Below are 24578 nucleotides of genomic sequence, written 5' to 3' on the forward strand. Positions count from 1 at the left end.
CGTTTTGGATTTGTCGTTTGGACCATAGCGAGGACAAGACAAGACCATCTTTATCCACACTATTTGGCACATACACCACCATCATGCCTTTAGCTAGATCGCAGTTTGGTCGATAGACTTGACTCGCTTCTAGAGAGGTGGAATGCAGTGATCACTCATCATAATTTGATACACACGTAAGCTGTAGAGAGGAACACGCGGGACGGACATATATATATATCAGTAGATTTAAGGAAGTATATCTCGAAGAACGAAGATGGATTGAAGAGATATATATTGAAATAAGCTAAGAATATGTCTAACGATACCAATTATAGCCAAGCTAAAGAGAAGGTAAAAGTAGAAGATAAAAAGGTACAAAAAACCGTGAAGACTCCAGTGATGCAAGACCCCGTTCTCTAACCGGCCAACTAAGAGCTCTTCTTTCGTGACCGGACTGCGAGATCTATCCAGCGGGGAGGCTGAGCACCAAGGTGCTAGCTTTTTGAGATTCGATGGAAGAAAGGCATCAACGTCTAATTGCCTATGTACTTGCTTTTGGTTTTGTACGGGACGGTCCAATGTCGTATGTACATCGCGAATCCTATTCTGCATCATCGGCGAAGGGTATTTTGCCACATTTGCGTGGATGCTTTTTGAGAGAAAGACGTGTCGCAAACATCGATGTGATGCTGAAGGAACGGGACGCAAGAATATGGCAAAATTGGATCACGGAAAAATCTAGGTATGATCAAGAAGCGAGGCTGGGACATTCACCCTTCGCGCGCAGAAAGGCATTGGCGAAGAGATCCTGCATGGCGAGGTAGTGGAACAGAATGCCACCGAGGACGGCGAAGTGCCAGATGTTATGGCTGCCGCCGACGTAGTCGAAGAGACCCGGGCTCCAGCGCTCTGGAACCTGAGAGGCGTAAACGCAGGCACCGACGAAATATACAAGGATACTCTTCATCACGGGCGCGTAGAAGTACAAACACCAAGAGAAACCGCGAGCGTAGGTCAGCTGAGCGAGAGGCGCGAAGCCAGTAAGGGCCAGGGTAACGTAAAAGGCGACACGAACCCAAGCCCAATCAGCGCGGTTGAAAGTCGGATGCCACGGCAGAATAACGCCGCCGATTCCTAGAGACATCGTGAGGAGAATGTAGACCCAGCGGGAGACGGGTTCGCAATAAAAGGCAGTGTATTCGGTTGTGACGATAGAAGCGGCAACGAGCATGGAAATACCGGTGTAGTCAACACAAGCGAAGCGCTCCATCAATGGTTGGTCGGCAATACTGTTCATTGTGTGCCAAAGAGTGCTGCAGACCAGGCATTTGCACGCGGCAAAGAAGAAGACCGCGGATACGAGCATGTCGGCATTCGTACTCAGGTGGAAGTTAGGGTTCAGCGGGTAGAAGTAGAAGGCAATGGAGAGGACGATGACAAGGCCAATGAGGTGCGACCAGATGTTGACGAGTTCGTTCGAGAAGGTGAAGACTGAAGTAAGACATTCAACTTTGGATGAGTGGAATCGGTACCCAGAGAGGATATGTGGGTTTATCCGCCATGGTGCAGGAAGATCTGAATATCCAATCAAGCGTTTCTCTTTGGCGAGTAGAATAGCTCGGTCGATGTTTTCGCGGAGGGCGTCCTTGACCTGGCGGGCTCGTTCAATACCCTCATCCATGACCTCTCTTGCCTGAACCAACGTGGAGTCAACAGCCTTCCAGCCTTCGTCCAAAGCACCATAAACGCCGCGATCCCGAACAGCGTCGGCGCGCGATTCCAACTCTGTCAGGAAAGATTCCATCAAGCGAACGCCGGCTTGAGCCTTTTGCTCTAACGTTTCCTTTGTCGCGAGCGCATCGTTGTAACGGCTTTCCAACGTTTCTACCAAGATCTTGGCTCTCTTCTTGCCGCTGCCCATCAGCTCTCCCGATGCATGAGAACAGGAATCCCTCACAGCTTCTAATGTTGTGTAAGCCCTGCGTAGACTGGTGTCGATCTGAACCATGTGGGAACGGCGATACTGTTCAATCCAATGGAGGCGTCTCTCCAATTCCGTGAGGAAGAGTTCGACCTACCAGCCGTTAGAAGTGCTGGAACAAGAAATATTGAACCCCGTCCATACCCTAAGATATATGGCGTCCGCATCGTAATCGCAGGACAGCTTCCTCGCCGTATGAAATGAGTGTCTTCGCTTGCGGTCTCGAAGCAGAGCAGTCTCCTCGGACGGAGTGGCGTAGGCTGAAGAGACACCAGTGTCGGGATACGACTCGATGGTCACAGACCCAGTTGAGCAAGCCATGATATAGATATTACCCAGGGCACCCTCCCTATGGAAAATCAAGCGTACATAACCTGTGATAGGGAAGTTAGACAGTGCCAAGTGGCGGCTATTTGGCCGGAGACGCGGAGCAAGGAGGTTGGCGACGAAACTTACAAGAAGACAGCGAAGAGGTGTAAATATATCAAATAAAAATAAAGAAGAAGGTAGGAGATTCGCGGATATGGTGAAGAGAACGGACGTCGTCTAGACGAGAGGAGAGCAGAGAGGTGATGAGGAAGAGAGTCCGGTCCGCGGGAGGTTGGACTTGGAGGAAGAACAAGGCCGAGAGTGGGGAAGCCTCCATTAATTAATTCTCAACGTCGTTCATTTTCGTCTCGAACGACCTGGTCCGACAGCAACGGTTTCTCTCCTTGTAGGGCGACATTGTCGATCATCAATCAGGTGAATTGCCTGCTCTGGAGTACATCGGTACCCGTCCCATCAGTCCAATCCGTTGGCGCGTTCTCTCCACGTTCAACCCACCATCTAGCCGACAACTTCCTAAGTGCTTTTCTCCGCCATCGTCATTCGTCGTTCGCCTCATCATTTACCATCGACGTCTAATTCGCCATGGCTGCAATCGCCATCAGAAATATCGTCTCCGACCCCTCACTGCTACCCGTGTTAAACACTGCCGCCGAGACTCGGGATCTTTGTCACAAGCTATTGTCCTTGTTGGACCCGTCAATCGCCCCCGACCAGCTGTCCGAGTTGCCACAGACAGTCCAGAAGCATCTGTTTGCTCTCCTCGCGCAGCTTCGAGGTCAGAATCGTGATGCCATCTTTCGTGTTCGAGATACAAAACAGCGCACCGCGGAGGCACGGCAAGAGATCGACCGGTTACATTTACAGCTTCAGAATTTGTATTACGAGCAGCGACACTTGACAGGGGAGATTGCCGCTTGCCAGTCTTACGAGTATGCCACATCCATTTTCGTTACCGTGCTCTTTTAACTCTACCTTCGTAGTCACAAATACCGGTCGCTTCCTCTGATACCCGTGGAGGAATTTCTAGAGCTGCATCCTGACCACCGCGAATCGGATGAGCACGAACTGATGGTTGCGCGGATAAACCACGAACATGCAGAACGAGAGAAGCTTGAGCAGGCTCGACAGGAGCTCCTCAAGCGCAAGCAAGCTCTGATTACGGAGAATAGCAAGCGGAAGGAGGATTTGGCCAGCCTCGATCAAGATCTCGAGAAGTTCATCGATGTGCGCTTTTTCTGTCATGAGGTATCGCAACAATGCTAACGCTGTGTCCAGGCTGCTAAACCTATCCAGAAGCTATTCGAAAAGGAATACTAACCACGATCACATGTGGAGTTGCTTCGTCTTCCGCCACATATTGCATGGAGTCCTTGGCGCATCGGTTTTGATACCCAGAAGTATAAATATTTGAGTCAATTAATGTATTCAATAAATATTTTCAATAGTCCGCGTATAGTCATTCTCGATCAGAGCCCAATCCTGTAAGACTTGAGTAAAATGTGCTGTATACTTCGCATCGCGGCGATCATTGCGCCTCTCCGCCTTCAACCGCGGACTCGATCACCACTTGGCTTTCTACGTCTCGCTCACCTCGGACTCACCCACTCCACTTCCATTGTTTGTGGATGCGGCCAAATATCTCTTTCAAAAGCATGTCCTGCCTGTTATGAGCGCAAAGCAAGAAGACCTCGGGTCTTTGCAGCCTGACATGACATCCAAAACCTCCGCTTCCACTCTCCCCCCTCCGGAGAAGCCCAATGCCATTCAGACTCGGTTCAAGGTCGTGGCCGCGTTTTGGGCCGTGATACTCTTTCTGGGCTTCCCAATATGGTGGAAAACGACCTCTATTTACCGTGCTGAATTGCCCATCCAAGAGATGCTGGATTGGGCTGGCGGAAAGGTACCCCCTGGAGACCCACGGTTTCCCTGCGGACTGAGCTGATTGAATCCTTGTACTCAGAGCTGTCGTCCCGTATTCCCACTCGAAATCCGAATTGATGCTCCGTCCCTGCCGGATGTCGAAGCGCAGCAGCTTCTTCGCATTACTCAACATACCTTGGACGATTTGAACGAATTCTCCGCGCATCATCTACGCTTGAAACTCGCCGATGAGGAGGCTCAGCAGACGGCCCAAAGGGCTGATACGGCACTGACAGTCCGTCTGCAAGCGCAGAATGACCTATCGAACCCTCGCTCGGAACTTCACGCAGAAACGACTATGCTTGATGTCTTCTATTCACCGAGCCAGATCCCGCCGCCATCTTCGTCCAACTCGCCTCTCGCGTCGTTCATTGCCGCAGAATTGCAACGTTTGTTCGCAGAAGAGAAGGCGATCATGGCGCACATTCTATCGCATAATGCGGTGGGCAACTCAGCTCCTGTGTCAAATAGCCAAGCGCAGCAAATCTCCCCGCAACTGGCTGAGAGCATCACGAAGCGACTAAGACGGTCGATGAAGTATGCAGAGACGTACCATCTCGCATTATCCCTGTTTACTCCTGGATCGGCTCCCTCCTCGTGGGACATTGAATCTGCTGTACAGGAATACATCTCTCCAATAGTCCAGGAGCTATCCCCGATCAGCAACTTCACCGTCGACACCCAGGTCCAACTGTACGCATCCTTCTCGCCGACCACGCCTGCCCCAGAATTCGACGAGACCTATGGAGTTTGGACTCTAAAGGAAGAGAACCTTAGCGCGTTCATCAACGCCGCAGAATGGCCATTGAACCCCAGCATCGGCAGTGGTCCGACAATCAACTTCATCCTCTACGTGCCGGCCCCCTCGCAGTCGCCCCTCGTTGTCAAGGAAAGCAAAGCCACCAGCTGGATCATCCCGCAATGGGGCGGCGTCTTCATTCTCAACCCTCCCCTCCCCACAACCGAGGACTCAGACAAGTCTAACCCACTTCACCTCCCCCGCGACGCTCTCCGCGCCCCCTTCCTCACCTTCTCACACCAGCTCCTTAGCCTGCTCGGCACTCCCTCAACACCGTCTTCTCTTCCCTTCCGCCTCCAAACCCTCATCCGCATTCGTGCTGCAACTCTTCTTCTCTCTGCCTCATCAACAATGGGCTCTCTCGCCCGTCTGACGGAGTCTCTCCCCTCAATCCCTATCCCAGCCACAGTTGCGTCATCTGTCGCAACTACGCTCTCACACCTTTCATCTGCGTGCGAAAGCTTACAGAACGGGCAATTCCAGGCGGCGCTGGCGAGTGCTCGGGTTGCGGAGACGGAGGCTGAACGGAGCTTCTTTGAGAAGAGTATGGTAGGCCAAATGTACTTCCCTGATGAACACAAGGTCGCGGTTTATTTGCCGTTGTTAGGCCCTATTGGGGTCCCGTTGATATTGGGGTTGCTGAAAGAATTGAAGAGAGTTGTTGCGGGATGGAAGACTAGGAGGCAAGGGTCTGCTTCATGATGATTAGATAGTTCTCTAACAAATTTTCTAGCATAGTGCTTTTCCAGACTTTTTACATTGTTAATATTGATTCGAGGGGAAATGTCTTTATTTTATATTTGTTGACATACTGTACTGGTTAACCTAGAATCTGAAAACGCAAATTATGTCCGCGCTCGCTGAATGCCAAACCAAACTATGAATAAGAAAACAAGATACAAGGAGATATAAGTCTAGAACAATGGTGCACATAACGCTGATGCTAGATTTGTGTCGATGAAATGCCAAAACACTCAATAAGGCAACTGCTTTCTTCGTCCCAGCTTCTGCGGCGGCGGGAGCAGAAAGCGTTGCGCTATATTGTCCCCAACAGTGCTGTTGGCACTGCTGTTGACACCACTAGCTGACACCGACTCCGCTCGCATTTGTGCCTGAGCTTGATCCAGGATCTCTGTTAATGTCGTGTTGGGCCGCTGCTCAGCGGGGTATGGAGAGGAATTGAGGGTCGGCGTGTTCGTGAATACACCAGGGGGCGTGTAGACACGGATGCTCTCCGTGCTGGGCTGGCGACTTGGTTGCCGTTGACGTGGTGGTGTCACAGGTAATGAGAGGATAGTTGGGACTGGCGGCATAGCGGGTATATCGTCGTCTGGGACAGCAGGTGCGTGTTGGGCCTTCGGGGACGCGCTGAAGAGGCTCTTTACCCGGGACCTGCTGCGCGAGAGGACGGAGCGAGAGTCATCGGAGCTGCGCTTGGAGTTTCTGCCCAGCAGGAAGTCTGTGCGAAAGGAGCTCTCATCTGAGGGGATGGGGTCGGATATGCCGATTAGGGTTCCCGTGGACTTGCGGAAGGTGTTTTGCGCTACCTTTTCGCCTGGTGGCAGGTTGTTTCGCCGTTGGCGGCGGATGCAGATTGTTACGAGGAGGGCGGCTACAGCGCCGAAGACAGCGCCGGGAAAGAAGCCTGCTAGGACGGCGTTGGTCGGGAACCCGGGACAGGAGGAGTCCGCTTGCGCTGCGGATAGATTGTTGCCTGATGCGGTTGAGTACTGAGAGAGCGTGGGGCTTGGTACTGCCGTGCTCGGGTTGGATTCTTCTGTCACGGCTGATAGGTCATCCGCGATAGTGAGGGTTGAGCCGGTTGTTGCTCCAGCAGTAGTGGACGACTCAAGCGCTGACTGTGTTGAGGATTCCGTAAGTGACGCCATGGACGATTCCGTGGGTTCTGGGGTTGCCTCTGACAAAGACTTTGTTGATGACTCTGTCGACGACTCCGACGTAGCTACAGAAGCGGAAGTAGTCGTACTCCTCGTAGAAGTGACAGAGGTAGACGACGATGCGGTGTCGTCCATGGCGCAGAAGCTGCCGTGACAACTATATCCGAACGGACAGCACGCATTCCCGCACGTAGGCAAGTCGTCGTCCAGTCGAGTGGTTTTGATGACATTGTTTGGATGAAGGCTTGCGTTTTGCTTGGCCACATCGCAGGTGATGGGCTGGATATAAGCACAGGCCTGGCCTTCTGGGCAGCAGATAACCGAGCTTCCACTGTTCAAACTGATGCAGGTCGACGAAGAGGGGCAACAGAAGTTATCCGGCAAGCCATTGCCGCTGCACTTCTGCGATGTGCCAGAGCAGGTGCTTGCTCGCTTAGGATGTAGTAGCCCGCGGTGTGTCGATGCATTTGCAGTCAAGATTGTCAGCAGCATCACGATCGAGTGCCTCACAGAGACATGGCGCGTAAGAGACCTGGTCATGGTCTGGGGGTTCCGGTTGAAGCTGGGAGCTGCTGGCAGGTAATATATATTATCAAATTAGGTGAGGAAAATATGCTTTTCAAGAGCAATTCAAGTAATATTGCTCAAAGAATTACAACAATGGATTGAATTGGATTAGTAGAAGTAGAAGAGCACCACGCAAAAGAAAAGAAATGGCCCAAGTGCTTTTACCGGCGAGCGTTATGTATTTGTCGCCCAAGGGTGTCTCTTGCATTATGTTACAGAAATATCCCACGACCAGGCTCCGGTTGGCGCCGTGGTCCTAGAATAGAGTCAGCAGATGGAGCTCATAGTTGTTGGTTCAATGGCATCAAGTGAACAAGCGCCGGGTAGATAGGGCTATGGGGTGAGCTATCATGGGCCCACACAGTGTCCTGGTGCGACCGATCAAACAAGGCGCGTAGGGAGATGAACTGCTTGCAGAGTTGCAGTGAGAGGAAGCAAGCATGGAGTTGCTGAGAGACATAAATAGCCCAGGAGAGCAGCCAGGAACAGAGGCCATCTCGATCCGCTGATTGGCTCTCGCTGGCGCCCGGTTACCTCAGCCACGCCAAACCCAATTGGGAACCCGCAAGGAAATTCTGCCGATGGCAGTCGAGAAAGCTGCGAACTGGACTGTCGGACGGATTTCTTGCGGCTTTCTCTCCATACACCCTATCGCCATGCTCAATCGACTCTTCCGGCCACAGGCCTCGCTGCGGGCTGCCTCCGCTTTCTCTCAGGTGAGCCGCCGCTCTTCAATCCGCGCCTTTCTACAACACAAAGTAGCTAACATGTTGCGCGTTAGAAACCCATCTCCGCCACTCTCCCACGCTTCCAGACTCGAGCATTGCACAATGTACCCAGTTTAGTACACGACCCATACTTCAGGGAACGTGGTGTCCCGGACCTCATGTCTTCAGACGCATACGACTTCGCCTGGACTCAATATCAGGGTCTCATGATTGACAAACTGAACTTGTTGACACAGGGTAAGGCCACCTCGGACAGCCGATACGGTGGAATGTTCTCAGGCGTGGTAGAAGATGAAAACTGGACAGCATAGAATCTGACAACTTTTGCAGACACCGTCGATGCGGACCTGAGTCCCGCCGACTTGGTGGTCAAGTACTCCCGTCGCCCGGAGATGGCCTCCGTATTCAACTACGCCTCAATGGCCCACAACAACCACTTCTTCTTCAGCTGCCTTGTGAGCAATAACCCGCCCATGCCAATCGCAGCTCTCTAACAGGACCATTTTAGTCTCCGACGAAAACCGAAATCCCTGCGAAGTTCGCCGAAGAGATCACCAAATCATGCTCCTCCGTCGAATCCCTCAAGCTCGATTTCCTCGCGACCGCAAACGCCATGTTCGGCCCGGGCTTCGTCTGGCTCGCCAAGAACCTCGAGCGCGAGGGCATGCTACACATCTTCTGCACCTACAACGCCGGCACCCCCTACCCGGCCGCCCATGCCCGCCGCCAGGCCGTCGACATGGCCACACACACCCCCCAGGCCGCCCTCGGCAACCAGCACGCCGGCGCTTATGGCAAACACTCGGTCAACCAGAAGAACCATGCCCCGGGCGCGGTCGACGTTGAACCTATCCTGTGTGTCAACACGTGGGAGCACGCTTGGATGATGGACTACGGTGTCGGGGGCAAGGCGGGGTACCTGGAGCGCTGGTGGGACCGGATCAACTGGGATGTAGTTTTTGATAACTACAAAGCCGTTGGCGTAAGCGATATCCGGTCTACGGGCTTCAAGAACCACAGCATGAAAGGGGTGTAAGCGCCGGGTGGGTGTTACTTCTAGAAATTGTATTATATACTTGGTTAGCATTGTTCATCTAATGTACAGCGATATCGCGTAGAGACAAGAGAGAGAAAAACGAACCAGTTCGCCTTAGATGTCTAACATATGATACATTTATACCACGCATCTATACAGACCCAAAGCCATATACTTCGGGTCACCGTCCATGCACCTCCCGAATCCTCTTCTCAAACGCCTCGATCATAATTCCTGCCATCTGCCCCTCCACCGCACCCATCATACTCGCATACAACTGATTCTTGAACTCAAACCGAATCTCCAGCTTGACCGTCGTGCTCGCCTCAGACTCCGGAACCAATTTCCACCTCGTACTCAAATACTCGAAGATCCCCTCATCCGCCCCGGGAAACCCCGCAAGGCTCGCCAGCGCCCCTAAGCCTGACGAATCTTTCTTCGCTGGCGCTTGCTGAACGAATCGCTCCCCACTCCTCGCCTCAACAACCCATTTCGCGCGGTCACAGTCAACCTTGGACGTGAACGTCTCGCTGAGGGGTCCGTATCCGACTGTCAGATATGCCTGGCTCGGCAGACCTGTTTCGGAGTCGCGCGCTGTAACGGTTGAGGCTGTGAGGAAGGGCAGGAATTGCTCGTAGGATTCAACGGAGGAGATGACGTTGAAGAGGGGTTCGGGCTTGTAGGGGAGTGTTCGGGAGGCGTTTAGGATGCGGGTTTTGTCGTTGCCGTTGTCGCTGCCATTGCTGGAGGACTGGGGCGGGGTGGGAATGAAAGAAGACAGAAAAGTCCGCTTTTGGATCCGAGGAAGATATTGGGGCGAGTGGTTGCGTAGAAAACAAGGTTGTTGCTGTTGCGATTGCGATTGCGCGCTAGAGGTATTATGGATGATGCGGCATCGTGCGAGTTCCGGCCGAAGGGTGGAGGGCCTCGGGAGGTGGGAAAGGGCTCGCGGTACGAAGAGGCGGTTCATATTGAGGAATGTATGAGAAGGAGAGGTTCAATTGTGGTTATTGGTCCATTATCATTTGCTAGTTGCGAAGCATATCAAGAATCTTGGTGATGATGTTCTGGAATTGTTCTAGAATGTTTAGTAAGCCGGTACATAAGTCCAGATGCATATCCTCCGGGTCAGGGCACGAGAAGTATAAGGAACTATTATTAGTTGCTAGTACAAAATTAACATCCTTGTTTTGAGAGGTTGTGACTACTTGCATAAAGCTATCATAAACTGTGGAAACACTTATCTCTGCGGTTGTTCGCATTCTACTCGTACTGCTTCCGTAGACTCTTTACCGAGTAGGGGTTAAGGCAAATAGTCGCTGATATCTCCTAACGATGGGTATAAGTTATGTTCAGCTGATAGCAAGCTCCAATGCCAGTAAAGAAGAGAATTTTTTATGAGGCTGCACGAGTGCCGATTTCAATGCCCATACCGCAACTCATTGCCGTTCATTACATGGTTCGGTCGATTCTGAATATGTTGGTCCCAGAGTTGCTACAGCGGTCAGAATATACCATCAACACAGATCATGCATAAACGTACCCAGTCAATATTGGCAGGCGTATCGAGCATCTCCCCTATTACGTCTAGCGATGCGTATTGCGTGTCCATAGTAGGTATAGGCTCCGGCGCCATGTTGGCAGATACAGAGAACAACGGGTTTTCCAATGTTCCTGCATCTAGACTGGGCCAAGTATCGTATGGCGGCGGTTCTACAGCTTGATTAGCTTAGTATACATATGTTCAGGAAAAGTGGCTCACCATTGATCACTTCGGTAGGCTGAGGGGCTGTCGTTGTAATTGGTGCATTGGTTCTTGGTGGTGGTATGGTATGCAGGCCGCGCTTGATCCTCCCGAGCATGATTGTCAGTGCTGCGTGTGCCTTTTGAGCGTCGGCAGACTGCTTGCGTAAATCGTGGAGTATCTGATGGGAGTTCTCAAGAGTTGATATCAGTTCCTCCCGGTCTTTGGTAACGACGGTCACGTCGTCGTTTTTCATCGCCTTGGCCATGGTAGCATGACTATAAGATAGTTCCATACAGAGAATCATAGCCGCGAGCAAGTAATCTGTGTACTGGATAGAGTTGGGAAATAGTCTGTTCCTGTACATGAGACCCCCGGGTTGAATCTCACGGTACAAATCTGCATGGACACGAAGAATCTGTTTCGCGGCTGTAATGCACACCACGCGCGAATATGCGTACCGCATGTTCGTATGCACTTCTCCTAGATACCTTCGATGAAGGACGCAGCGAGCCTTTTGGTATACATTTGCAAGAGTGAACCGCTGGAAGATCAACTCCGGAGAATCTGCAATGCACTGATTCATTGGCCGAATGTGGTATGCTGGAGGCTTAAGGCTGTTTGCTTCTTCCAACTGTCTGTCAACTTCCAAAGTCTCCTCATAGGTTACAGGTCTCCTCGAGAATGCCATATCCAGGATTTTACCAAAGACGAACATTATGCGCGACTTGGCAATGACGTACGTTGATGTAGTAATTTCGTTCATGGGCCGAGACGGAGGCAGTTGCAGCGACTTTTCGTTGAAATCCTCATCCATCAGGTTCCGTGGCAGTTCCGTGTCAAACTGCCAGTCTTGTAACGTCCGTGGAACGCCGACCTCAAAAGAAAGCAGGGCGTCAAGTTGACAGAGAAATGCCCATGTGCGTCTTCGCATCTCACCGTCAAATGCGGATATAGCCGGAAACTGCGATGGATCACGGTGGTAACCACTCCGCATTGCCAACTTGATTGTTATCCCTAGTAGGAAAGGGACTCCTGTTTCCACATCATGCTTTTTGTAGAACTCGCTCATGGTGTAAAGAAATAGTGCTTCAACTTTATATCGCCCTGCAGCAATGTAGTTGGATTGGACAAGGCATTGGGCACTTCTCTTTCTGAAGATGCTGGCAATTTCGCTGTAGTCCCCGGCTAAACCATGTATTGGGTCTCCCGTCCGTTGGTAAAACATAGTACTCAATGTCATGATTGCATACAGCATCCCCAGCCATGGGAGTGAAACATCTTGTGGGTTCGACCAGAATTTGTTGTACTATAGCGCATTAACCGTCTGCCCAAGATATATGAGGGCGCGCTGTTGGACATACCTCTTTTTGAAATGTCGGGATGTGAAGAATCGCTGGAAGAGCTTAGTGTACGCAGATGGACAGAGAGCCGACGATACGTACTGACAATTGGTTCTTTGGAGATCAGATAATAGGAAACCAACCTGTCTGTGACTTGTCGAACCGGCATATCAGATAGTAGCTCCTCCTTGCTCGTCGGCTTGCTTATTCCAAACCAGATAGTAGGTTCTTTGCCACTTGAACTATCCTCATCGATAAATTCTTCATCATCCGACAGATCGTCGTTTTCCTGTATCGACTGCTTGAACTCGTTTATCTGATAGTGCGTTAGTGGAGATAACCGGAAAGCTCAACCGATAATTACTTCTTCAAGAATGGCCTTCCAGTGTGCGCTGTAGATATAGTTGGTCACGGTATCTTTTACCAACAGCTTTCCATCCCCTCCAGTAGGAGAATCTTCCCTTTCAGGTGATGTTCCCTCAAGTTTCGGCGGCGATGGGGGCGTTAGCACCATCTGCTGCCCTCTTGCCGACAGCTCAGGTGCTTGTAACGGATACGAGGAAGAATTCTCTTGATTGTGAGGTTCTTCCTGTTTCTTCTGCTGTGCGAAAGACATAATCAAGTTCTCAAGATGCTGTAAGCGGTCTTGGACATGCGTCGGGCTAGCCCGGCCATGTGATGACCGCCCTCGAGGCCCGCGGCCAACAAAGGTACATAAGTTGCCTTCTCTTCTCTTCAAACAATTGGTGCAGGGGTGTGTACGACAACATTTCAATCTGTAGCACATATCAGTACTCTTATTTGGATACTTGGGACAGACTGTGATTAACACACTTGCGGCTCCGACATGCTGTGCAAGATAGCTGTACTCTCGTTCTCTTCCTGTCCTTTGACATGTGAGCGGTGTCAGTGGGTTGCAGGTCAGCCATCTCAGCGTGCTTGCATGGGACGCGAGATACTTGTAAGATTTCGCAAATAAAACAGATGCAACTCCGGAGCTCGGGTCATCCAGGTACGATCTGGAACCTGGGATAGATTTCCGATGAGAAAGCAGTGTCGGTCATGAAGTCAAGTTGTGTTGGACGTCAGCCACTGTCAGGTCGGACTTCTTGTTTTATCTCCGTCGCTAAACCCCGTATGTACTGGTCCGGAACTTTATCACAACGTCCAGATTTTTGACAGATATACTTTTCTAAGTCTTATAGATTTCAGGTCAACCTTGATATTTGAACGCTATCATGTGCATTTCTATATATCTAGAGCTTCGCACGGTATGCTGAGCGAATGTAATCTAGTCCTGATGGCCCATCATAGATCTGCTGTTCCACAACCCGAGTGTTGACCTGCAACAAGGTTAGTGAGTTTAGGACGGCTAGAAACCGGGAATGCTTACATGGTGAGGTCTCAATTGTTCTACGCGCTCGCAGCCAAGTAAGCGCATGGTTGTGGCCGTCTCATCAGCCAGAACTAAGCACGGTCAGCAATTTTCCCTTTACACGAAACGCATAAGTCATACTCTGTAACGTGCGCTTGACACCCTCGACGCCACCAGCTCCCAGGCCCCATAGAGCGGGTCTTCCAATTCCCACAGCTCTCGCACCAAGGCAAAGAGCTTTCACTACATCCGTTCCACGTCGGATTCCACCATCAACCCATACCTCGAGCTTGTCGAAGACCTCGGGACAATATTTCCGGATCTCCAGCAAAGTGTGCACCGCTGGGGGGGCAGTATCAAGTGCTCGTCCACCATGGTTTGAAAGAATGATACCCTTAATCTGCGGGCCGTGGAGTGATGCGATATATGCGTCTTCGTGCGTCTGGAGACCCTTGAGGATGATGGGTAGGTCGGTGTGTTTCTGTAACCAAGGTAGGGTATCTCTCCAAGTTAGTGTCGGATCTGTCCCTTGGAAAAGCTGCCTCCCAACGCCACTTTCCCCTTGGCCAGCGCCGGCGGCAGCGTTGCCCCGCTCATCGTCTTCTCGTTTACCAGGAACTGGTGCATCGAGAGTAAGCACCACAAACTTGATCGCTTTGAGTCTGTTGATGCGCGCCAGCTGGACCTCACTCTTCTTACGATCCGTCTGCACATACAGTTGCCATCCAAAGATCTGATTGGGAGCAGCATTCTCGACGATCTGCTCCGGAGTCATAGAGGCGTTGTTTGAGATGATTTGCATTGCACCGAAGTTGCGACAGGCTTCTGCGATTCCCGCTTCACCAGCCGGGTTACCAAGACGTGCCATTGCCGCGGGAGAAACAAAGATTGGTATGCCAAGCTTGTACCCAAGGGCTGATATGTCCAATTCGCATTTTGAGCAGTCAATGAAGACCCGCGGTCGAAGCGTAATTGATCGGTAGACGTCTGTGTTGAAGCGTTTCGTGATCTTGTCGTCGGATGCGGAATAGTAGTAAGCCCACGCCTTTTTGCTGACTTTCTTGGTAGCCAATTGCTCGAGATCATCCATGTTCAGAAGAGATTCCATGGGCACATCCTCCTCCTTCCTCTCCTCCTGGGACTGAGTAGCATCAGCCTTTGGTTTCGGTAAAGTCGCAGCATCCACCGTCCCTAAGAAAGCTTCTGGCTTGAGGTTCTCCTCTAAAATTCCTGGCGGGTGAATGGGGTCGTATTCCTCGGTGGCATCTTGGCCCGAAAGCTTGAGAATGATCTTGGAGCCCCCAGGGTGCTTCGAGAGGAAATCAGTCACCTGTCCAAGTAAATAGTTAGCTATCTAGCACTGTTCGAAGAGTCGGCATGCAATGAGACACGAACATCGTATACTTTCCCATACAAGATAACCCAGCAACTATCTTTAGTATTATGCTTTGCGACTATGGTAGAGTTAACAACCGTCGGGCATGAAGATTGTCTTTGCAGAACCTACCCTCGGCCGCGTCAAACACCTTGTTCATCTTTGCAAACCACGATCGTTCCAGCGATTGGGTAGAAGGCGGACAAGGCAGAGGAATAGGGAAGAGGATTGTGTAGGAGAGACGAAAAGTCAAACCGACGTGTCGTTGGAGTTGGTCCGATCAGCTCTGGCCTCGTTTCGCTCCGCGGCCAAACACGGGGTCTTTTCGCCCGAGCACCCCCATCAAGGTCGGACCCATCTCCGACGTCCGACGGTTGCTGTGGTCTGGATAAGATGTGGGGAAGCCCAACCAAAGATGGGGGCGGCAATTGCTGCTATATCTGGCAACTTCAATAGCCGACGGTGGGAGGAATTGATAATGGCTTAGCATGATTGGTGGAAAAACTGATCTTCGAAAGAATATAGTTACCGGCCCAATAAGAAACGTGGCTCGTCAGGAGGAATTCCGCAATGAGGTCAGAACTTTGGTGGATGGGGATTCTATTTCCTTGACGGAGTATGCTCTTCACTACTCAGTCTGCGTGATGACTGAGTACGGATTTGACGCCTTCAGAAGTAAATCCTTTAGCTGTCAGCCTGTCACAGGTGGATGTGGTGTCTTGTCCATCTTTGCTTAGCTCGAGTCCTTTAGTTAGCTAAGAATGCTTTTTCGTCGTCCACGTGAGCCATGCAGCTCTAACTAACTTGCTTCCTGCGCGACCACTTCAACATCCCCTCGCCCTGATGACTATGGTGAGGTCAAGGATTCCTGAACGACTGTTATTTCAGCTGCTGGCAACACTCTCTGTGACTTGTATACTTGAATGCACTGAGGCACTTCCAGCCCACCATGTTTGAGGTAAGCTTCTCCACCCAGAGCAGTCGTGTTACCCGTGTACTGTACATTGGCAACTCGATCCTGTCACTGTTTGGAGTCCAGACATAAAGCTAAGGATGACAGCGTCGCGCGGCAGATCGATATCGCCTACGGATGCACCGTGCCCGTACCGTAGCGTTGACGAATGATGAGATCGTCGAAGTGCGGGCCGCACAACGGACCTTCGAAGGCGCCTATATCCGAACAGCGCTCTCTCAATTCTCCTTTGCCCTTGTGGTTCTCAAAATCTTCACCAACGAGTTCTACAGCACTGGGGCATTATTCGCCGTCTACGGTACAGGGGTACTTATCATCGGTCTTTTCCGACGCCAGCAGGGCAATCGACAGTTCTTCTCCGAGGTAGGCAATGACGGAGTTCATCGCCACAAGTTTAGGACCAGCGGGAATGCTGTGGTTATCTTGACTGCCTTGAGTATCGCCGCCTACGCCACTCTCATCGCCTTGACACTTCGGTTGGACAGGTAGGCCGTTCTACCAGAGATTGCATGGCTGGAGGAATGTACGCTAGCATCACGGCAACTTTGTTTAGATGCCGGCATGTGTCCTCAGCAGGAGCATGACTGCCAAGCGCCAAGCATCCCGCAGCATGCGACAGCTATGGTTGCCCCTTACCCACGTCAACAACGGTCATACTTGAGAAGTCGGAGGCTCGGAGCGGGACAAGGCGATGGTGACGCTTGATGCGGAGATCATGAGACTGTCCACGCGGCCGGTGCCAAGAATCAGGAGCATATCCTGATGGTAGTGAAACCACACAACTTGGCGGATAGACTACGCGTTACACCAGAGTAGCTCGGATGACAATGCCTCACTGTAGGCTATAAGGCAGCGGCTTTCGAGCTACAAAGACGTGAGTCTCGCTTAGCCCAACCGCCTCACCAGCCGATATGGTTCATGCTCAATACGGAACATGTTTCGATGTCGCATCAGCTCAGCAACTAGCGGACGTGGACCAATTGGCATTGGACTGATGGAAACCACGGAGGGCAGCGTACAAGCGTGGCTTGGCAGACCAGGTTCCTGGTGTAGTTGAACTGGATTGTGGGCAGAGAATAGCTTATCGCGGTGCGCCCTTACTTGGGCCAAGCATTCTGTATCCGCTGTGCGGCCATCAGGGGGCTAGAGCCAAGCCAATTTACTTTTTGTGATCTACAGTACATAGTAGAACCCAGAACATCCTCAAAGTTGGGGTAGTATAAAATAGCACGGAGTAAGATAGGCGATGGATACGGAGTATGGGGTGTGGACCTGGCATACTAATACTTAAGCAGTCCCTCGTCTCGAGCGCATCACGATTGCTTAGGCTTGACATCATCGCAGCCGGTCCAGTCAGTTAATCCGGCTCAGCCGCCGTTTATTAACAGTGAAAGCGACCTTTAGCACAAAGAGACATCAACTGATACCCTGCAATCTCACCTGCTGCTATATACCGGACCTATAATATTGTCTTCTGCCCGCAGGTGTTAGAGTCGTTGGGAGTAAGAGCCTGTTGTGTTCACGGTTCTCTGATCCGGTTGACTCATCCGCCACCACGAGCTCCCCTCTTCCTGGCTGCAAAGTCTTGCCTCCCTTCGTTCACTGCCTCTGAGCTGTGCACTCCAGCTTATCAGGCACTTTTGATCCTGCAGTTGGCCCCATCGTTAAAGCCTTCTGCTCCCCGCCGGGATTCGTTTTTCTTTTTTCCAGTCGTGACTCGTCCTACCTTACACACATATTGGCTGCAAATCCCTGCGCCACTCGCGGGGAATGGCCCAACATACTGACATTGCCCGCTCTGCGATCATGACGAGTGCTTCCAGTTCCCCCGACCATTCTCGCAATTCCAGCTCCAGCAAAAACGTGAACGGAATTGCGTCCAACGGCAAGCCGAAATCCGATAAGGATGCCAATTTGATGCCCCCTCCGAAGACTGTTGCCGGAAGAGCGCTAGGGAATGACCTGCATTCCGATTCCCACAAGCACTCACGGCCATCCAGGGATGGTGTCGGATTCGCCCTAACAGACACTCCGATTTCTACCGCACCTTCGTCCCCACAGTTGTAAGTCATACTCTACATCGTTGGCTGGTTTCTGTTTGTCTGCAGTGTTTTGCTTTTGTCTTCAGAGCTTGTTCGCGGTCTAGACTCGCTCTTTGTGCTATTCCTGTGTGCCCAACGCCCATTGTATGTCGGGATATTTTCAGCACTTGTGGATCCCTATTGCATATACCTTATCGTATCCCTTGCAGTTTTACTCTCTTGCCTTGCTATCATTTCCTTTTATCGTATAGGCATTTTTATCTGACATATTTTATCGTCGATAGCGTCGCTACAAGTCAGGCTTCGACACCTAGCCGTGTCCGTGCAACTACTCTTGATATTCCCGGTCTTACCAAATCTAAGGTCTCGCCCGATGGACGAATCGCTCAACGGGACCTCGGGGCCAAGCTGGTCATTGTCATGGTCGGCCTCCCTGCCCGAGGCAAGAGCTATGTCACGAAGAAACTCGCTCGTTACCTGAACTGGCTTCAGCATGATACCGAAATTTTCAACGTCGGAGAGCGTCGCCGTGTGGCTGCGGGGAAGTCGCCGGCTGCACCTCACAGGAATAGTTCTGTTCAGCAGGAACTTGTTGACTCTGTACGGCGTCTCAGTGTTAGTGTCGGTGGGATGACCTCTGCGCAGAATGAAACGGTTCCTGCGCCACAGAATGATTCGCCTCCTGAACTCAACGCTTTGCCGCCTCCTGTCGTCCCTCCTACCAAGATTCTCGTCAATGGAAAAGAAGCGGAAGGTTCAACTGTTGTTCCTACCAGCGACCTCACACCTCAAGATCAGCAGAAGATTGTCGAGGCGTCTCCGGAACCAATGGACCAGTCCGCAAGCTTCTTCGATCCCAAGAACCAAAGGGCTCTGAAGCTGAGAGAGCAAGTAGCATTGGAGACACTGGACGAACTGTTGGACTACGTTTTGGAAGAAGGTGGCAGTGTGGGTATCTTGGATGCGACTAACAGTACACTCGAGCGCCGCAAAACCATCATGGACCACGTTCGCAAGCGTGCTGGCCCAGAGCTTGGGGTTTTGTTCCTTGAGAGCAGTTGTGAGGATCCCGTGCTTCTGGAAGCGAATATGCGCTTGAAGCTGTCTGGACCGGACTACAGAGATCAAGATCCTGGCAAGGCTCTTGAAGATTTCAAGAAGCGTGTCGCTCTGTACGAAAAGTCCTACTTCCCGCTTGGGGACTATGAGGAGTCGTTGAACATGCCGTACATCCGCATGATTGACGTCGGTCGCAAAATTGTCTCACATCAAACTCACGGTTTCCTTTCCTCACAGGTGGTATACTACTTACTCAACTTCAACCTCTCGCCTCGACAGATTTGGATAACAAGACATGGCGAGAGCAAAGACAACCAGGCTGGGCGTATTGGTGGTGACTCCGAACTCAGCGAGAACGGCCATCGGTACGCCGAGGCACTCACGCGATTTATCAATGAAAAGAGAAAGGAGTGGGAGTTAAATCAGAGGCAGAAGGACATGATGTCACAAATGCCACCCCGTGCCGGAGACAGTACGCCCCCGAACCCCTCGTATATCCCTCGGGATCGACCACGAAACTTCTGTGTTTGGAGCTCGATGATGCAACGCACCGTCCAGACCGTCGAACATTTCAACGAAGACGACTACGATGTCAAGCAAATGAAGATGCTCGATGAGCTCTACGCCGGGGAAATGGAAGGCTTGACGTACGATCAAATCCGCGAGAAATTCCCCGACGAGTACGCAACCCGCAAGAAGAACAAGCTTTACTACCGCTATCCCGGCCCTGGTGGCGAGGGATATCTGGACGTCATCAACAGACTTCGAACCGTCATAATTGAGATGGAGCGAATGACCGACCATGTGCTGCTTGTCACTCATCGATCCGTGGCGCGAGTTCTCTTGGCCTACTTCCGCGGTCTAAAACGAGACGAAGTCGCTGACCTAGACGTGCCTTTGGGGATGTTGTATATGCTGGAACCTAAGCCTTATGGAGTGGAGTTCAAGGCTTACCGCTATAGTGCGGAGAGAGACACCTTTGACTATATTCCCGATTTCCAACTCTCACAAGCAACGCATCCTTAGAGCTTATCTATTGGTAGCGGCTGTTAGACTTACACGCACCGCATCTGTGAGACATATCTGTTTTCTTCACGACACGCTTATGACTTATGGCGGTATTGTTCGATTTTTTCCTCTCCTCTTCTTGTCGTGTCTTCACTGCTCAGGCGCTGGATAGCTTGTTCGAATATCGTTCTCATCAGCGTTTTGCTTCTTTTCTTGTTTGTATTTCTAGATGTTCGCAGGCCTCCGGCGTCTGCAGCTATGCTTCTCATCTTGGAACAGCTTTGTCGGCTGTTATGGTGTCATGGCTTGTTTCTTCTGTCCTGTTGCGAGTGGATAGCTAGCTTGTCTTCAACACTAGTTGCAACGCTGAATCGGTTCGCCTTTGGTGCTATATACAATTAAATGAAAATATACAGAACTCACTGCTCAGCTCCCTTAATCTTCCCAAATACCTCCAGGAAGGTGTCTGGCTCATCCGCCCCCTCAATGGCATACTGCCCCTGCACCGTGAAATACGGCACACCCGTAACAAACTGCCTCCTCGCACCCTCAGCCTCACTATCAACCTCCTTCCCCCCAACATCCGAGTCAAACAACCCCTCTACCTCGCCCTTCTCCAGCCCCGCCCCAACAGCAGCCTCAAGCAAAACCCCACGCTCAGTAATATTCTTCTCCTCCTCGAAGTAAGCCCTGAACAACCCCTCAACAACTCTTGTCTGCAGCCCGCCTACCACATCACCACCAGGCACAGTCCCCTTCTCACGGAGCTCCTTCTCCTTTAACCCAGCAAGCCAAATAAGACGGTGCGAGTCGCGCGTCCTTCCCGTGCGCCCTCCAAAGCTGAAATTGATACCCTCGCCCTCCCCAACAGCAGCAAGACGCTCGAAGATCGCGCCCGTCCGCGCAGCGCCGAACTTGCTCTCGTAGAACGCGCGCTTGTCGACGCCTGGGTAGGCTGGCGAGGCGGCGTTCAGATAGAACGGGGACCAAGTGATGGTGAATGTGTCCAGTGGGTTGGTAAGTTTGTGCGTGCTAATTGCGCGCGAGAGGCGTCGGAAGCCGACGTAGCACCACTGGTTGTTGAAGTTAGATTAATCCATGGTTCTGATGGAGAGAATAAGGCTGGGGTATGATTGGGTTAGGAATATGACATACAGGGCAGATGCTGTCGGAGATAATTTGAATGTTAAAGTTCGTCATTTTGGACTAGAATGAAAATGTAAGAGTTTGACTCTATTGTTTGAACATGTGCATAGGCTAGGATGGGGGGACTTATATAGATGTACGGTAGGGCTCCACGAATCGGAGATGGTTCTCGGAGGCTTTTTACTGGTGGATTTGTCAGCAATGTCCAGAGTTGCGTTCAGTACTATCATGTACCTTGCATAAATAGGCGATCGAGTATAGTGGCAATGATACCAAAAAATTCTCTTTCTAGAATTAACCAGACGAATAGAAGCTTCCATCAACTTTACCCCTATATCAGGAACCGCCTCGAACCGAGAAATAAGATAAATCTCCGTCTACGGAGTACGGGAAAGCGTACGATAGGCTTGGAAATGGACATCACTCATGAATTTGTAATCTTTTGGTCACAATTAACTGGAAGAACAAAGAAGACAAAACAATGCCCTAGCTATAAAAACAATGAAAATACAAGATAACGTATGTTAGTGCCAGGCGTCATAATTGTAGAACAACGCCATAGTGCAGAGATAATGATACAATTCTCAGAACATAGTAGCATGATGGACCGCGTCAAGGGTCGAGACGATACTCCAAAGCATCAGTCACTCGGGGCCGAGAGGTTGTTGATTAATCATATTCCAGACCTCTGGCCTCATGGCCATAAAATAAGAGTCTTCCACGTCGGTTTCGTCAATTGGCTGGTTCCTGCGGATCTTTTCGAGTGTAGAGGTGTATTTAAATGCAAAGTTGAGGACTAAGGCAATGGCCAGACCAACGCACACGACAATTGGACCAAATGTGTTGTCGAGGTCACGCCCGCTTCGTGCTCGGATCAGTCTTGCGCGCTTCTCATGCATGTACCAACCCCAGACCGCCGAGAAGATGGCAAAGCCAGTGTAAACAATGGACAGCGCACGAGCTATGTCATTATGCTTGCCAGCCGCATTGTATAGTCCAAGAGAAAGAGACGACAGCAAAATGCTAACATGCAGCCATTTGATGAATGTGCGTTGGTTTGCCAGCCAGACCTTGGTCTCAACGCGAACCGGCCCTGCATCCTTAATCCACCAGCCTGGCTCCTTCACACCGGGCGGCAGAGCAACAGAGCGGCGTCTTCCAGCAAACGATGGGAATAACGCGGCTAAGCGGGATTGTGTAACTGGCTCTTCCTGACGCTCTCTGTCGCCATCGCGCTGGCGGTCCTGCACGGCGGAAGGCGTTGGTTGGGGCATGGAAAATTGTGATATCTGTCGCGGCCGCGAGGGCTCGGGGTCGATGAACCTTGTAATGGGCGAACCGACGAGAGGCCGTGTAGGAGGAGATTTCGCTCCTAAGAAGCTCCCAACAGCCATATCCTCCTCAGCATGCTTGGCCTGCCGTTCCTGTTCTTCGTGAAACGCCGTCTCAGGATCACGTCTGATGTCGTTTTCTAGCTCGGGTAGCCAAAATGGGAAACTGTTGACATGGTCCTCGAAAAGCTGTGCGACACCATGGACAAACTTCGAGAAGCGCGGAGCTTCCTTGACAAGATGAGATACCATCAAGTCTTTCACCCATTCCGAATTATGCGCGGCACTTCCACGGAGCTTTATCTCTAGCAGTCCGTGAGGGAAGCGGACTATCTCGCCATTCCTAATGGCGGAGAAGGGATACTCCATGCCAGCATCATCAATGTCGGTACGGTGCCATTGATCCTCGTCACGGCAAGGGCGCTCGCTGTCCAGCGAGTCTTCTCTGATGAGCGCAAGATTCGTATCAAGTGAAATGCGAATTCTATCGTCTCCGGGAATCTGGAAGGCAGTGCGAGTGTAATTGGCGCGGAGCATAGGCTGTAAGCTATTGTCCTTTACGAATGACTGTAGCGCTTCAACGTCGCGTTTCAGAGACTCCGCATGTTCCACTTCTCCATTTCCCATATCTTCCATTCTATGCACCTGCTTCTCTAGCCGATACTCACCGTCAAGAAACTCCTTGACGTGTTTCTGCTTCAGCTGGACCTTCACCTCGTTGCTGAAGTTGTCGCTAGTCACGATCTTCTTCTCCAGGTAGATTGCTGGTTTCTCACTGAGGTTTCCGGTCCACCGTAGCCGCAAGGAGCCAGCTTCAGGGCTGCGAGCAACCTTCTGCGTGTAGAGATCGAACTGAGGATTGTCAAAGTATAGCGAAGTGATTGTTGGGTCGTTGGCGTGACTCTCCAGTTCCTTCGAGGACTTAGGATTATAGATGAGAACCGGCAGCTTGCGAAGAATAAGAGTCTTGACCTCCAACATGTTGTCCGAGTGTACCCAGAACTTGTACGAGGAGTAATGATCTTGGCCGAACCCGGGTTCTGGCTCTGCAGTCTTTGTGCTCAGGATCTCGCGCACAAATGAGTAGACTACCGAGAGTCTGCGGACGAGGGGCGAGTAATCTTCCGAGTTGAATGGGAGCTGTGACAACCGAACTTGGAGCAAAGGCTTCACCCGGTACCGAGCACCTCGTTTCCGGTCATGTTTCTTCGCGGCTTTGAGAAAGCCAGTAAAGTTGATACGGCTGTATTTCTCCAGCTCACTGACCTCCTTTGTGATGTCGTCTAGCTCTGCCAGAACCTCGGAGGCAATCCTAATCCTGTCTTCTTCAGCAACAGAAGGGGTATCCTCTTCAGTGTAAGCCAATGGTCGGAGTTTGTCCTCGCACGCGGTGGTGCGTTCCCTCAATTGCTGTGAAGTCTGCACCTGAAAGGCATTGACCTTATCGAGCTGCACATTAAGCAGTTCCTGCACAAAAGCTTCTTCGTCCTGTTCCGTCCATGCGGTGTCGGTATCGCTATCGTCGCCAATGACATCACGCTCCCTGAGCAACCTCTTCAATTTGTTATAGTCGATATAGCTCTTACTCCAAGGCGGATAGATGGAGTTTCGCAATGTCTTCCCGTAGCGCATTGCTGCTCAATTGCTCCAGAACGGGCCGTTCCAAGTGGGGGTGTCCGTAGTACGTATAGTCGATATCGAGTTATCGACTTGCTGATGGTCAGCCAGGAGGCAAGCGAGTGATCTCCTGGGTATGATATGTCGCGAAAATGTAAGATACGTCAATCAAAATCAGAAAAACTTTTCACTTTTTAAAGTGGGCGAGGGGCAAGGCACAGCAGATATAGCTTTGCCGGTCTAAAATGGCAGGCGGGCTCTAGTGAGGCAGCGGACGCCTTCCAACGCAGCATTCGAGCACGTGCGGCAGGAGCTCTCTTCAAG

The 24578-nt window shown here is 51.3% G+C and overlaps 11 protein-coding genes across 11 annotated transcripts; 4 read left to right on the forward strand and 7 right to left on the reverse strand.

The window, feature by feature from the left end:
- Nucleotides 1–239: 239 nt before the first annotated feature.
- On the reverse strand, nt 240–2652 carry BDW74DRAFT_162508 (hemolysin III family protein). Its single transcript, XM_073725967.1, has 3 exons — nt 2420–2652; nt 2108–2337; nt 240–2056 (listed from the first exon to the last, which is right to left on the reverse strand). Exons 2-3 carry the CDS (start codon nt 2282–2284, stop codon nt 731–733), a joined length of 1503 nt encoding a protein of 500 aa, XP_073578731.1. The 5' UTR covers nt 2285–2337; nt 2420–2652; the 3' UTR covers nt 240–730.
- A 223-nt stretch (nt 2653–2875) lies between these two features.
- On the forward strand, nt 2876–5714 carry BDW74DRAFT_171090 (uncharacterized protein; the record flags this gene model as incomplete). The annotated part of the gene is made up of 5 exons (XM_073727257.1): nt 2876–3222; nt 3274–3507; nt 3569–3674; nt 3945–4193; nt 4254–5714. 5 exons carry the CDS (start codon nt 2876–2878, stop codon nt 5712–5714), a joined length of 2397 nt encoding a protein of 798 aa, XP_073578732.1.
- Nucleotides 5715–5986: 272 nt separating this feature from the next.
- BDW74DRAFT_183146 (uncharacterized protein) lies at nt 5987–7402 on the reverse strand (the record flags this gene model as incomplete). The annotated part of the gene is made up of 1 exon (XM_073730443.1): nt 5987–7402. The coding sequence occupies one exon, from the start codon at nt 7400–7402 to the stop codon at nt 5987–5989; it is 1416 nt and encodes a 471-aa protein (XP_073578733.1).
- A 590-nt stretch (nt 7403–7992) lies between these two features.
- Nucleotides 7993–9348, forward strand: sod4 (mitochondrial 37S ribosomal protein mS42). Its single transcript, XM_073725968.1, has 4 exons — nt 7993–8193; nt 8259–8442; nt 8536–8660; nt 8714–9348. Exons 1-4 carry the CDS (start codon nt 8059–8061, stop codon nt 9239–9241), a joined length of 972 nt encoding a protein of 323 aa, XP_073578734.1. The 5' UTR covers nt 7993–8058; the 3' UTR covers nt 9242–9348.
- A 74-nt stretch (nt 9349–9422) lies between these two features.
- On the reverse strand, nt 9423–10211 carry BDW74DRAFT_183148 (ubiquinone-binding COQ10-like protein; the record flags this gene model as incomplete). Its single annotated transcript, XM_073730444.1, has 1 exon — nt 9423–10211. One exon carries the CDS (start codon nt 10209–10211, stop codon nt 9423–9425), a length of 789 nt encoding a protein of 262 aa, XP_073578735.1.
- A 116-nt stretch (nt 10212–10327) lies between these two features.
- BDW74DRAFT_104890 (putative C6 transcription factor) lies at nt 10328–13354 on the reverse strand. The gene is made up of 7 exons (XM_073721596.1): nt 13163–13354; nt 12693–13104; nt 12431–12644; nt 12350–12381; nt 11004–12294; nt 10785–10954; nt 10328–10736 (listed from the first exon to the last, which is right to left on the reverse strand). Exons 1-7 carry the CDS (start codon nt 13255–13257, stop codon nt 10662–10664), a joined length of 2289 nt encoding a protein of 762 aa, XP_073578736.1. The 5' UTR covers nt 13258–13354; the 3' UTR covers nt 10328–10661.
- Nucleotides 13355–13540: 186 nt separating this feature from the next.
- Nucleotides 13541–15537, reverse strand: BDW74DRAFT_162519 (FMN-dependent alpha-hydroxy acid dehydrogenase). The gene is made up of 5 exons (XM_073725969.1): nt 15211–15537; nt 15099–15157; nt 13845–15033; nt 13722–13795; nt 13541–13671 (listed from the first exon to the last, which is right to left on the reverse strand). The coding sequence occupies exons 1-5, from the start codon at nt 15236–15238 to the stop codon at nt 13585–13587; spliced, it is 1437 nt and encodes a 478-aa protein (XP_073578737.1). The 5' UTR covers nt 15239–15537; the 3' UTR covers nt 13541–13584.
- Nucleotides 15538–16027: 490 nt separating this feature from the next.
- BDW74DRAFT_171096 (uncharacterized protein) lies at nt 16028–16540 on the forward strand (the record flags this gene model as incomplete). Its single annotated transcript, XM_073727258.1, has 2 exons — nt 16028–16036; nt 16139–16540. The coding sequence occupies 2 exons, from the start codon at nt 16028–16030 to the stop codon at nt 16538–16540; spliced, it is 411 nt and encodes a 136-aa protein (XP_073578738.1).
- A 752-nt stretch (nt 16541–17292) lies between these two features.
- Nucleotides 17293–20578, forward strand: BDW74DRAFT_162522 (6-phosphofructo-2-kinase PFK26). Its single transcript, XM_073725970.1, has 2 exons — nt 17293–18114; nt 18378–20578. The coding sequence occupies exons 1-2, from the start codon at nt 17822–17824 to the stop codon at nt 20176–20178; spliced, it is 2094 nt and encodes a 697-aa protein (XP_073578739.1). The 5' UTR covers nt 17293–17821; the 3' UTR covers nt 20179–20578.
- BDW74DRAFT_162525 (DsbA family oxidoreductase) lies at nt 20579–21377 on the reverse strand (the record flags this gene model as incomplete). Its single annotated transcript, XM_073725971.1, has 2 exons — nt 21316–21377; nt 20579–21233 (listed from the first exon to the last, which is right to left on the reverse strand). Exons 1-2 carry the CDS (start codon nt 21358–21360, stop codon nt 20580–20582), a joined length of 699 nt encoding a protein of 232 aa, XP_073578740.1. The 5' UTR covers nt 21361–21377.
- A 347-nt stretch (nt 21378–21724) lies between these two features.
- BDW74DRAFT_162526 (SPX domain protein) lies at nt 21725–24469 on the reverse strand. Its single transcript, XM_073725972.1, has one exon. The coding sequence runs from the start codon at nt 24267–24269 to the stop codon at nt 21951–21953; it is 2319 nt and encodes a 772-aa protein (XP_073578741.1). The 5' UTR covers nt 24270–24469; the 3' UTR covers nt 21725–21950.
- Nucleotides 24470–24578: the final 109 nt, after the last annotated feature.

This window comes from Aspergillus multicolor (genome assembly GCF_047715735.1).
Source record: "Aspergillus multicolor strain CBS 133.54 unplaced genomic scaffold BDW74scaffold_42, whole genome shotgun sequence".
Classification (NCBI taxonomy): Eukaryota; Fungi; Ascomycota; class Eurotiomycetes; order Eurotiales; family Aspergillaceae; genus Aspergillus; species Aspergillus multicolor.